Source organism: Lycium barbarum, chromosome 1 (genome assembly GCF_019175385.1).
Source record: "Lycium barbarum isolate Lr01 chromosome 1, ASM1917538v2, whole genome shotgun sequence".
Classification (NCBI taxonomy): Eukaryota; Viridiplantae; Streptophyta; class Magnoliopsida; order Solanales; family Solanaceae; genus Lycium; species Lycium barbarum.
Window position 1 is genome coordinate 16,759,245 of NC_083337.1, and position 14,169 is coordinate 16,773,413.

The window sequence follows — 14,169 nt, forward strand, 5'->3', positions numbered from 1 at the left end:
ATTCAACATGATGATTCTTAGGTGGTGTTATTTGTCCATTAATTTTCTTGCATATTTATGCATACAACACAGTCAAAATTTCACATTCTGAATATTATCTAACTTTTCTTCTTGAATACTGGCAGAGATGATCCTAACAAAGTGGAAAAGAAATGAGCACATGAGTTAGGATAATACTTTCAATTATGTGGAACAACCAAGTGATAAAATTTCTATTGATAATATCAAATTTGAAAGCTCTACTCAAGATTCAAAAATGGTTTGCTTATAAGCTCTGATTCTTGTATCAATAATACGTTTATAAAATTATTTTTATTCTTTTGTGTTTCAAAGGATTATTTACATGAAAAGTATAGTGTCTGAAGGCAAGCATATGAACATTTAAATAGAATTAAAAACAAGTTATTCTTTGAAAAATTTTACATGTAGAATCATATGCGTATATGTACCATATTTTTATTTAAAATAAAATCCCATATTTATAACCACATTTTTTTAGAATTCTTTTCTATTGCTCCCTACATCCATAAAGGAGTGGGATTAAGAGTACATGTGTAGTGAACAAATTGTACTTTCATGCACATACATGGTTGTTAATTAATTTCTGTGAATTACACTTACATACTTAGAATATGCACACAACAACAATAACAACAACATATCCAGTGAAATAGCACAATGTGGGGTCTGGAGAGGGTAAAGTGTACGCAGACCTTATTCCTACCTCGGATATTTAGAATATGCATCAAAATAAAAAAAATAAAGCACATTATTAATAGTTACAATTTTAAAGAATACCTAAAACAATGTATGATTGTAAAAGAGTCTGATTAGCTTCTCAAATAATAATAAATTGACAATTATTATTTTGTAAACTTATTAATGATTTCAATAACCGCGCGAAGCGCGGAAAATTACACTAATTGTGGAATGTCGCTACTGCTATAAGGCGCTATTGTTAAGAGACACTTCTAGCTTATTCACTTCGAAGAATAAAACAGGCAATTCAAGTAAATTGGTAAGTAAATTTCCCAAGATCCCTTTTGGTCGACTCGAAATCTCCCCACAAAATTAGTAACACAAACATCCAAGAACACACACATGAACTAACGACTATAAAAGGTATGGAAAGTTAATAAAGTAATTAATCATTGTTAATGATTATAACAAAAAAATTCTGCATAGCATACAACTAACAATTTTTCTGAATTGCTAGTTCTTTTACAGGGACTGTAAATTGCTAACAAATATGATTGCACATGGACATCTAATTTATTATAACCCAAATTATCTTGAATACAAGTCACTGATGCAGAAGTCGAAAGCTCCAACTATCACACACACATATAGGGAACAGAATAGGGTGGCAACTTGCTGGCTAAGGAGGGGGCTAGGATGAAAAGAAAAAAAAACTAGAATTTTGATAGTTCCTTCAATGTTTGCATCAGAAGCTATTTGGGCAGACATTCCACGGGAACTACTTTTACTATAACTATCCCGAACCGTAAGTTGGCAGACAGTTTCAAACTACAGGAGTACAGGGCAAACTACGCCCTCAAACAAATGAACAATGCTTTTTGTTAATACAGTAGTATTATGTAATGCTACATTCAATTAACCAAAAAAAAAAAAAAAATTATTACAAAATTATGATAGACACTAATGAAATTATACCCATATATTTATATATATCGTTATCATTCTAAATAGAAAACAAAAAAACAAAAAAAACATTGAATCAAACACTTTTCCCCTTTTCTCTACATGCCTATCTCTCTAAGATGATGGGGAATGGAATTATACGTTACACGTACAAAATCAATAAAGAAGGCATTTGTGATTTCAAGATTCTCTCTTTCTTTTCTATCTCTTCCTATCTCTAACGGACAAAAAGATACTACAAACTAAAAAGAAAACTCAGTGAGAAGAAAAGCATCATTTCGTGAACTTTTCTTTTCTCCTGTGTCCTTTTTCTGTGATAAAAAAATAAATCTTGAACTCTAAAAATATATCCATTCGATGTGGGATTTCAACACCCACCCACGCATTTAAAATTAGACATCTGGAGCTTAAACAATATAAGATGTTGGACATCTGAAGCTTGTACAGTATAAAACGCTGGACATCTGGAGCTTGTAAAATGATAAGAATGGATCTTTGGCAGGTCAACCACCGCCAGCTGCCGTAGTGGCGGCGTTATTCGCCAGCCAAGGAAACTGCAACCTCCCCGGAAATTTCCCTGGCGAGATTTCTGCGGTGGCCGGAATATCAAGATCATCCAAACCCTCAAAGAAGTCATCTCCCGGAATTTCCTTTTTACCCAACCCAACATCAGAAACACCAAATTCATCATCATCATCATCTTCAAAGATATCACTTTCTTGATTTTCCGGTGCCGGAGAATTGATCACCGGTGAAGATACCGGTGATGAGCTGGTGGGTTTATTGGAATTCGCTGTTTTATGACGACTAATTCCGGCTAAGGAATTTCTGTGTGTAGGCATTGGATGATTATGCTCAGCTGTATAAGTGACAATGAACATATTCGGGTCGGATCTATTTCGCTCCACTTGTTTTCGGGCCAAACATCCCTTTGATGTGCTACATTTGTAATATCCCCTGTTTAATACAAAGAAATGTTAGGAACGACGAGATAAGTTTATTATTACAGGTAATTCCTAGAAAGGATCAGACTAATGACGTATACAATGCTTGAATTCTCGATGTAGATGCTACATATCTAAAAAGGCACTTCATAAATCATAGTCTATCTAAAAAGTGCTTCATAAATCATAGTCTTCTCTCTTTGTTTAAGAATTAAGAAAATGAATTCATTTTTTGTGTTGAAAAAGAAAAAGAATAGTTCCTTAGATTGAGTATGTTCTTGTTTGCTTTTTTGCTTTTAATTTCAAAAGACATGAAAGTATTTGTTGGAAGCAACCTAGAATGTACTAAAAGGAACCAATAATACCTTGGGTAAGGGGAACCTTTAATGGGTTTTTGGCCATATTTTCTCCAAGACCACGTATCAGAAGATAAAGCATCAGCAGCTACTTGGCATACCTTCTTCAATTGGTTCTTCCTGAACAAAATAAAAAAGAAAATCTATTAACATATGAAAACAATTGAAATAATAATATGGAGGTGTGCAAAAATTGGCAAATGTCTAATATTTGCATTAAGAAAACTTCAATCTTCCATTCTCAACCTAAGGAAGTTGAAATCGGCTTTATAAAATCTTCTTCACTAATTAGCTCCAACAATCTTCAATCTTCCAACAACAATAACAATACTTATGGCTCAATTCCAAACAAGTTAGGTTTGACTCATAAGCAAATGTAACATTTGACATAGTCGAATCGACGCAAAATATAAATTTATATATAAAATTTCATAAAAATCGTAACAAATAACATATATAAACTCATTACTTTAAATATATAATAATGGATTCAATATTAAGTATTATACCCATAATACTTAAATTCCGGATCTACCTTTGATTTAATTATATTAGATTTTACTTATGCAACTCCAAAAACTTCAATATTTCAATTAAAAAGAAAAAGGAAAAAGAAATAACTACAATTTACCTTCTTTTTGTTCTTGGACTTTGAGCATGTAAAGTACAAGTTGCGGAACCATTTACAGACAAGGGTCTCTTAGGCTGAATCAATTTATTATTATTGAGCTGATGATGTTGTTGTTGCTGTTGTGATGGTGGTAGATCTTGTAATTTTCCAAGAACAGAGACCGGTGAAATGGGTAATAATCTCCTTGGTGTCGATTTTTCTGATTCAATAAAGAAAGGCTTGCACAGTTCATGCAACTCTTCAAAACCAGTACTACTATCTTTGGTCAATATTCTTGGCTGCTCCATTAGATCTTGAAAGCAAAACAAAGAGTTGTTGTTCTTATCATCTACTCTTGGTTGGAAGTTACTAGAAGAAGTGGTGGCGCTGCCGCTGGAACTAGTGGGGCCGGTGGTGGTGGTGTTAGAGGCGGAGCAACTTCTGACCACCGCGGTTAGATCCCAATCATCTTCCATATTCTCTTGCTATGGTTTATCTTTGACTTTTTCTAGAGAGAAGAAAGAAAAAGACAAAAGAAGGCGCTGACTTTTTGAGGTGGAGAGGTGGATGGAAAAGGATTTGAGGGTGTAAATGAGTGGGATACAATTTATTTATAGAGAGAGAAAGGGAGAGATATTGTGTATTTGTGTGTGCGCGTCTCTTTTGGCTGGTTTGTGAAAAACTATTTGGATTTGCATTTGTCACTCCTTTGACCTTTCACATCCTTTTTACAGGTTTAAAGTAATATGTATTTGATTTAATGATATTCTTCTTAATGGTCACTATTTTTTATTTTTGTCTAACTAGAATTTTTTTTAAAAAATATATATATATATATATATATTTTGATTACATAAGGGGAAGGGATTACAATGTGGGGATTCGAACTCTCACTAACAAGGTGAAAGTTCAGGTAGTCAACCAACTGAGCTCCTAGATCCCTATGTCTAATTAGAAGTTACTGTGGTGGTAAAAAGTTGTACAGGCTTGAAGCATGCCTCGAGCGTATGCACTCTAGATCGAGATCAAGAAACAATCTCCATAGGACGATGAGACGATTCAGAGACCAAGCATAAATTTATTCGCCTCTCAGTCACACCAGAATCTACGACCTCGGACCAGAGGAGGTGCGGGACATAACCTGCATACTCAGACCTTGTTGGTTGAGCATCCCCCTACTGCCTAACTACTCTTGACTGAGTCTTGAGGGATAGACCACACTTCTAACCAACTCCATTAACAACTTTTGTGAAGATCAGGAGTAAGATATCGGTTCCAATAGTCGAAACAGTTAAGAAGACTAACTGAAGACCTACAAGTCAACCTTGAACCCCAAGCACTTGAACAACTATAAATAGCGGATGAGGACAAGCTTCAATGCATTCAATCCCAGCTAAGTCTACTATGTAATTAGTCTCTGACTGTCTATTTTCTCTCTCGAGATTGTATTTCCTTTCTTGTAAAAGTATTGTACGCTGTCCTTTGGGAGCTCCTGTTTATACTTATCCTTTGAGAGCGCTCGTTTATACTTTGTCTTGAGAGCTCCCATCGAGGAAGATAGTTTGTATCCTCGGTGTTCCCCTTAAAACAATTCCCAGTGCTCGGTTTTAGCTCTCTAACTCCGAACATTGCATCATACTTGACAGACTCAAAAGCTATCAATAAGACTTCTATACCTTTTCTTTCTATTTCATTACAATTCACCATTTACTTATTTTTCGTACTAATTTTTGACATACCAATACAAGCCTATTGATGTCTTGTATAATTTTGCCTCAACAGTATTTATTTATTCCATTTTATATGTTTGTTATCACAGAGGGTAAGAGTTTACGGTCCATCGAAAATGGGCTACCAACAATACAATTTAAAATAAAACAAATAGTAATTGAAATGACAAACGAAAATGAAAATAGTAAATAGAGAGAAAGAGTTATATTATTGATATTCCATATCCACACAATCATACAATGCTTCCTTAAAACATACGCCCTCTGTCACAATTTATATGATAGACTTTTCTTTTTAGTCTGTCCCAAAAAGAATGATACATTTCTATATTTAAAAATAATTTAACTTAAAACTTCTCTTTTTATCCTTAATGAAATGATTTACAATCATACAAATAAATATGACTTATTTTAGACCATAAGTTTCAAAAGTCTTTATTTTTTTCTTAAACTCCATGCCTAGTCAAACTATATCACATAAATTGGGACAGAGGGAGTAAAATTTTGTATTTGTAAAAATATACAAAGTGGTAGATTGGTGAAAAAAAAAGTAGTAGTTGGAAACAGGTTTGGAGCACTTTTCCAAATTTAGAATTCAATTTTAAGTTGGATTTGAATATTTTACAATCAAACACAATTTTTTTAAAAATAAAAAAACAAAAACATGAAAAAATCATTTCGAGAAAAGGTACTCCCTTCGTCCCAATTTTTGTGATATTTTTCGACTTTCAAGGATTAATTTGACTAAATTTTGAAAACAAATTAGATTAGATTAACTCAGTATATTAAGATGAAAGGTTATGTATTTGAAAATTAAACTTAAAGTACTATGAGTTGTAACTTTTCTCATATCAATTTGATGGAAAGATGCATCTTAAAATGTTAGTCAAAGTTTACATATTTGAATCTCGAAAAGCAAGAAGTATCACACAAATTGAAATAAAGAGAGTAAATTTTTTTTATGGCCAAATAAATTCGTATCCTAAAAAACTCCGAAAATAAATAAATAAAAACTCGAAATAAATATTACACCAGTGGCTTTTACCACTAGGGGTGGGGTTTGACAGATTATTGTCAAATGCGTGGGGTATGTGTGTGTGATGCGGTGCTTCCACGAGGCTCGTGTTTACACCCATTCTCTCTTCTCATCGTGACTCGTGACTGAGTTTAACTTTGGGGGCTCGATATGTGGGATTTACCGACGAATACAAATCCAAAAAGCCAAAATCTATATATAATATAAAGCTAAGCATAGATAAGGTGATGTGGCACCTCTCTATGACTAGCATTCCTACTTATCTTTTTTCTCCTTTTTTTTAGCTTTTTACCCTATTATTTTTATCATTATAATTCAATCAATCTTATTCAATTAATAGGCTATTAAGTCCCTCTAATAAAGTGGGGTTAATACTTGTATTTGTGGGATTCATGCATGTAATCGTGGGGTTGTTAATGCAGCCTCTATGCCTTGTCCGTTGCCTTCCTTGACAAACCTCAATAGGCTGAATATATTCTTTCAGTTACAATATTACTTGGTCCAGTTATGAGTCTTGGAAACTTAAAAGGCTCCATAAGCTTATCAAAGAGCTTGAGCACCACTATATATACACTTGACCTAAGCACCAAACGAATATAGCATTTCATGGTACATTTTCATTTAGTCTTATCATGTTATGAACCCAGGATATTGGGGTTGTGAGTATGAGTAAAAAATTGGTGGACTTTTGTCAGTGTATTTATTTTCAGACGGCGGTACAATGAGGTGCATTTCTTAAGAAATTGTTTGGATTTTTGTTGCTCATTCACTCATTTCTCTCGAGTAGTAAAAACTAATAAAAAGGTGACTTCGGTTGACATATATATATAGCCTAAGGACTGCCATCTTCTGCCAGCAGGCTGCAAACAATATTGCTTATGATGATCTGGAAAATTACTACATTATTGGCTATAATAGACAATGTTTCTATTCAAACTTCAAAGGTAAAGCATCTGATTTGGTAAGAATACAGATCACATAAATAAAAGAACATATATTTCATTTTTTTTTTTGTAACTAGAAGTTATAAAAATGAAAAACTTGATGAGTATTGTGAACTACACACACTTCCACCACTCCACGTCTACAAAATGTGTTGTGAATTATTTATTTATTTATTTATTTTCTTTTTTCTTTTTTTTTTCCCTCCCATTTTAGGAGGATTTATAGTGTTTCCACACTTCCCTTCCAGTGTGACTCGAACCCAGGACCTACCGGTCGTGGGTGGAGGTGCTTAACCACTGAGCCATCCCTCACTTGTCATTTATTTTTTATTTTAGTTGCTGCCATGGAGGCTATTTTTTTCTATATATTTTTTCACTTATTGCTTATGATAAATATACAGAAGATGATTTTATGTGATTTTGGTTTAGCATTTGATACCTTAAGTTTTGTAAAAGGACCTTTTGGTTGGAGTTATAATTTCTTCTGCTTAGATTACTTTTGATAGGAGGAATAATTAAAAATAAAATTAGTTTTGTTAAAATATAACTTTATTTTAATATTTGAGTATTCGAAAAAGAATAAATCCTAAATTTAGTAAGATTCTTTTACTCCGCGCGAAGCGTGGATAAATCCACTAGTTATTATAATAAAATGAAAACGAGGAGGGGCAATTCATGTGGGACGTTGCCAAAAGTTAATGCTAAGAATATATTGAACTCTCGTTTCCTGCGCGTGCAGTGATCTAAAAATCGTATGAGTAGAAATCTAGTTGAACATTAGTCTTTCGTTAAAATTTTAGGAAATATATCATCTAATTAATGTGTTTAAATTTTAGAGTACTATTTCCTCCATACCAATTCACGTGTCTTAATTTTAACTAGGCACGAAGTTTAAAAAATAAAGATGGAATTTTGAATCTTGTGGTCGTAAATTAAAAATATGTAAAATGTACTAAAATGTTCTTTGAATCTTCTAGTTATAAATTTACCATGTAAGATATTTGAACTATCAACTTACTAAATATACAAAGAAATACTCTGTTTGGGACAGACCAGAAAGGAAAGTAAGACATGGGACGGAGGAAGTATTGGTTTGGTTTTGTTTGATTAACTCAGTTTGGATTAATTTCAGTTTTTCTATACCAAATTATTAGATAATGGACTTTTTTGTTGCAAAATATTATAGAAATTAAATGACTAGATCAATAAAAATGACTATTCCTTTTGTTCTAATTTATGTGGTGGTGTTTGTCAAAGTACAAAATTTAAAAAGAAAAAGAATTTAAAATTTTAGTAATAAAACAAGTAGTATTTATTTGGGTTGTAGATCATCTTAAAAAAAGTTAAAAGTTAAAATATTTTAAAAAAATTGTAACATTTTTTTTGGATATACTAAAAAAGAAAATATAGCATTTAAATTAGAACAAAAGAAATATTATTTAATGCCACTTCATCAAAAGAATTAAGTCCACTTAAAATAGTTTTTCGATGATAAATCAATTAAACTCTGTACTGACAAATTTGAATAATAAAAATAATCTCAAAATATTTCAATAACAAGTCCCACTACTAAAAACCCACATAAGTCACTACTAAGAAGTCACTATTTTGAAAATGTTCAGTGGCTATTCCCATTGAATTTCGGTGAGAAAAATCTAAATAGTTGTGTTTTCACACTGAAATTTAGAAAGTTTTTCAGCGTTTCAATGGGAACCTGTTTCTACCGTGCGTTTTCCCTGTGAATTGGTTCCACGAGAATGAGGTGGAAAAATAATATTTTATAGCACAAATTTGCTACTGAATATCGATGGGAAAACCTTTGTTTCTGGTAGTGTTGCAAAATTAAAATACTTAAAGATAGTTTCTTTTGATCAGGATATATACGTACTTTATGGTATTTAATATTTTTTAAAAATGTGTTGCAATATAAATAGGTCTATCTAATAGCTAAATTAAAAACTAGTACTGTACTAATTATATACTCCCATCGTTTCAATTTATGTGAATTCATTTAACTAGGCACGACATTTAAGAAAGAGGGAAGACTTTTGAAACTTGTAGTTCAAAATAAGTCTTGAATATTTGTATGACTATAAATCATTCATAAAGTGAATTTGTTTTTAAATTTTAAAAAAGATTATTCATTTTAATATGAACTAAAAAGAAAATAGATTCACATAAATTGAAATCGAGTATAACAATAAAGTTTGACCATGTGTGCTCCTTTCTTTCAATTTTTGCCGTAACAAGTAAAGCTGAGGGTTGACTTTCAGGCTTTGGTTTCTCTATAGACGGCTGACACATTTCACACACTCGAGCGCGTGGAAGAGCGTACGAGTTGACCAATTCTGTTTTGAGATCATGCTGATGTGGCATGACATTTGCAGACTGTGGTCCCCATACACCCTTTCTAAAAAAGTAAACAAAGGCAGTAACGCGTGCACTGTGCTCCTTAATGCTGGATTTGTAACAACCCCGCATCCGATGCGACAACAACGTCAACGGTAATTACATTATTATAGATTTTTAGCATATTTATAATTGGATAAAGGGTCAAAAATGCCCTTTTATTTTGGAAAAAAATGTTAAAAATATCCTCCGTTATAAATTTGAATAAAAAATACCCCTTTCGTCAGTAAAGTTTTTAAATATGCCCCTATTTTAACGGAGATCCTCAAATCTTTCAAAATGACCCAATTTCATTTTTAAACTCGCTTCAATTTAACCCAACCCAACTACATAAAAAAACTCATATGCGACCAATGTGTTCCCGAGTCCTACATCTGGAGCCACTAGGCACAGGAGCGGGTAACCCATATGAGTTTTTCATTTAGCTGGGTCGGGTTTAAATGAAACGTGTTTAAAATTAAAATCGGGTTATGTTGGGGATTTCCGTTAAGACAAAGGTATATTTGAAAACTTTAATGACGGAAGGAGTATTTTGACTCAAATTAGTAATGAAGGATATTTTTAGCTCTTTTCTCAAAGTAGAGGACATTTTTTACCCTTTTCCCTTTATAATTTATCTGACTAAATAATTACTCCCTCCATTCAAGTTTATTTGTTCACTTTGGACTTTACACGCCCCTTAAGAATTAATAAATAAACTTAAGAATTAATAAATAAAGTATTTATTTTACCGCAATAGCCCTATTAATTAGTTAGTTTATAGTTTCAATAGACTTAAAAAAATATTTAGAAATGAGTAATTAATGTTAAGAGTAAAACAAGAAAAAAATTATTTTTCTCTTGATATGCTAAAGTGGACAAGTAAAAGTAAAAATTTATCTTTAGTATGGTGGAGAAATAAAAGTGAACAGAGGGAGTACTTGAATAGTTTTATTATCTATTCCATCCATCAATTTTTCTTTTCAATATTTGACTTGGCACATCCCTTAAAATTAATAAAGTAATAAGTTTACTATATCATCTTTTGAATATAATAAATTTAAAGTTTTGAGAAATGCATTAAAAAATGATTATAGTTGTTATAAGGATAAATTAGGAACTAAGTGAAAAATTATTTCTTGATTTTCTGAACTGAATAAGTAAAAGTGAACATTTTTTTTTTAGTATACAGGATAAGTAAAAATGGACAGAGAGAGTAATTTTTACGGGGATACGAGGGTTGATAATGATGTAATTATAAGGTGACTCTTGAGATATCTTTTATTTTTATTTTTCAAATATATGTTACTCTTTTTGTGCTCTTTTTCTTCCATTTCTTTTCTTACCATTTTTCAACCTTTCTACGTGTTGCCTTGGTGCTTCCAGGAAATTTTGTAATTTCTCATATTTTGCTTCTTTCTTTTTCTATTTTCCCTTTTTTCTTAGTTTGGCTATTACTTTTCTTATGAGTTTTATACTTAATTGTATCTTATTTTCTTTGTTGAGATGCATATTTTTACTGATGTATTTCCGTTAAATTATGATAGTTTGGAGATAATGTATGTAATACTTTGTTACTATTCTATAGTTTTTGTGTAGATTATTATGTTCTACGTACATAGATTGATAGTAGAGTATATATGTGCATGTTTTGCTTAATCTGATCTCGTAAGTTCTTGAAAGAGACTAAAAGATAGATAATTTTTCTTATGTACTTAGGAGCTCGAGTACAATTCCTTAATGTTGTTGACCCGCTTTCTTTTCTTTGTTGATTCCTCTCAATGAAATTTTTCCCATTTAATTTCTATTTTCCATTGCATAATTATCAGACTACACCCAAAATTAGTGCTTCCATTTACTAGTCAATTGCACCATTAAGGAGCATACCACATACAGATATCCTAGCTAGCTAGACTCTGCATAATTGAACCTAAATATACACAGTAATATATGTTCAGAGTGTTCAAAAGTTAATATATGTACATAAACACATAAAATTTACCCTAAATATACATTGTAATTTTTGTCCAGGGTGTTCGGGTGAACACCATAGGCTCTTGGTACATCCGCCCCTGAACTTGTTGCTTCTTAGCATTAAAATGAGGACTTTAGAAGTAACATGGCCTTCTGTAACATCTCTAGAAGGCATTTCATATTATTAACGTTTTTTCACTTTATTTTGTTCGGGATTGTAATCGTCTTCAAATTAATAAAGATACTATTCCCTCCGTCCGATATTACTTGTCCACTTCTCTTTTTTAAAAGTCAAACTATATAAATATTGACCATCATTTTGAGATATATTTTTTCACATTTTTAATATGAGAAGAACTGCAACTTGTAGTACTTTTCGTAGTTTTTTAATATCTAAATTATAAGAGTAGTTTTAAAATATTGAATTGATCAAATTCAATTTAGCTTCGAAGATTAGTCAACTTGACTCTCAAAAAGCGAAACAGGACAACTAATATGAGACAGAGGGAGTACTATAATTGAACAAATAGCTCCAATGTGAAAGGTCAATAGGATAAATGGTCACAATTTAAATTGTGATGTTCAAGTTCGAATTTTATAGTACCTTGTTACATTTTTTTCATACTACTAATAATAATGTGAAAGAAAATGTATGTAGAGTTACATATACCTCATTGAGATTTTATCTTGAAACATATACACATTTCTCCTGTAGTAGTTCTGATTATTACACAAGCCTTCTGTTTCTGATATTTTTATAACAATCTTTAATATAATATATCAAGTGGACAACTTGCCCCTTGGTTCTTTAATTCTATTCTTGTTTTCATAAACTAAGTACGTACATTTTTCATATTTTATTGGGTCATTAATTTAACGGAAAAGGTCCAAAAATACCCCTGAATTATTGAAAAAAGCTCATAAATACCCTCCTTCTACCTTTTGGTCTAAAAATACCCTTAAAGTTTGTTTTTGGCTCAAATATACCCCTCAAACTAACAAAGTTAAAGTTAACTCTTTTAAAAAGCCAAATGACATTTTGTGATTGGACACATATATTATTTAATTTAAAAATTAAAAAATATGAACAAAACTGTTTTTTTTTTTTTTTGCATTTCGTGAATTAATCAACGAATTTTTTTTTTCATTTCGTGAATAAAAAAATGAAATAGGAAATTATATTTATTTTTTGCATTTCGTGTATTGAAAAATGAAATAGGATAAAAAAATTAATTTTGTTCATATAAAAACAAAATTGGAAAATATATTTTGTCCAATTTTCCAATTTCGTTTTTATATGAACGAAAAAAAAAATTATCCTATTTCGTTTTTATATGAACGATTTTTTTTTTTTATCCTATTTCGTTTTTTAATACACGAAATGCAAAAAAAATTATAATTTCCTATTTCGTTTTTTTATTCACGAAATGCAAAAAAAAAAAAAAACAGTTTCGTTCATATTTTTAAATTTTTTAGTTTTTAATTTTTAAGTTTCCACACAATTTTTTTTAAAACAAATATGTAAATTACGGAATTTTATTATTGGCAAATTTTTTTTTAAATCTGGAATTTTAAATTACTGGAAATTTATTATTGGCAATTTTTTTTTTAAATTTGGATTTTTTTTTAAATTACGGAATTTTATTATTGACCAATTACAAATTGTCATTTGACTTTTTAAAAGAGTTAATTTTAACTTGTTAGTTTTAGGGGTATATTTGAGCCAAAAACAAACCTTAAGGGTATTTTTAGACCTAAAAGGTGGATGAAAGGGTATTTTTAGACCAAAAGGTGGAAGGAGGGTATTTATAAGCCTTTTTCAATAGTTAAGGGGTATTTTTGGACCTTTTCCGTTAATTTAATCAAACAATCTTCAATTCAACTTTTTCAGATAATTTTTGCACACTTCAAAAGATAGATAAAAATAAAACTAAAGAAGATAATATTTCTAACTTACAAAAATACAAGTCAAGTAAATAATAGAGAAATGTTTTTTATTTTACTATTGTTTCATATTTCATTTCTTCATTTTTGTTTTCTTATGATTGTTTATATCAAACACAATTCTAAAAAAAATTAGTAGTACAGAAGATTAAAGTAGTTTTTGAAGATTTTAAGCCACACAACTAAAATGGTGTAGCTTGATGAATTTCGATTAAGATACGGGAAACAAAAAAGAGATTGTCTTAGCATTTTTAGCTGGACGACTAAATTGGTGTAGTATGATGATTTTCGATTACGATATGCGAAATAGAAAAGAGATTGTCTTAGCATTTTTAGCCAGAAGACCAAAATGGTAGGCTGATGATTTTCGATCAAGACCAGTGTTTTAAAAATCAGAGGTGTGAGGCGGGGCGTTTTATATAGTACGGGGCGAGGCGTAAGCCCCGAGGCACGAGACTTATGGATCTGTAAATTTTTAATTTTTAATATAGTAAATAAAATAGTATAATAACACAAAAATTATAAAAATATATATTAATATTTTTTAAAAATTAAAAACAAGGTTAAAGAAACTCATAGAA

General features: G+C 30.9%; 1 protein-coding gene across 1 annotated transcript; it reads right to left on the reverse strand.

Annotated features, from left to right (window-relative positions):
- Positions 1–1,733: 1,733 nt before the first annotated feature.
- Positions 1,734–4,266, reverse strand: LOC132632597 (WRKY transcription factor 22-like). Its single transcript, XM_060348594.1, has 3 exons — positions 3,594–4,266; positions 2,972–3,082; positions 1,734–2,619 (listed from the first exon to the last, which is right to left on the reverse strand). The coding sequence occupies exons 1-3, from the start codon at positions 4,046–4,048 to the stop codon at positions 2,166–2,168; spliced, it is 1,020 nt and encodes a 339-aa protein (XP_060204577.1). The 5' UTR covers positions 4,049–4,266; the 3' UTR covers positions 1,734–2,165.
- Positions 4,267–14,169: the final 9,903 nt, after the last annotated feature.

Excerpts from the sequence above, each read along its gene's own strand:
- LOC132632597 (XM_060348594.1), bottom strand. The coding sequence starts at position 4,048 with ATGGAAGATGATTGGGATCTAACCGCGGTGGTCAGAAGTTGCTCCGCC. Across the intron at positions 3,083-3,593 it reads AGTCCAAGAACAAAAAGAAG|GAAGAACCAATTGAAGAAGG; the intron begins GTAAATTGTAGT and ends TATTTTGTTCAG. Across the intron at positions 2,620-2,971 it reads AAAGGTTCCCCTTACCCAAG|GGGATATTACAAATGTAGCA; the intron begins GTATTATTGGTT and ends TGTATTAAACAG.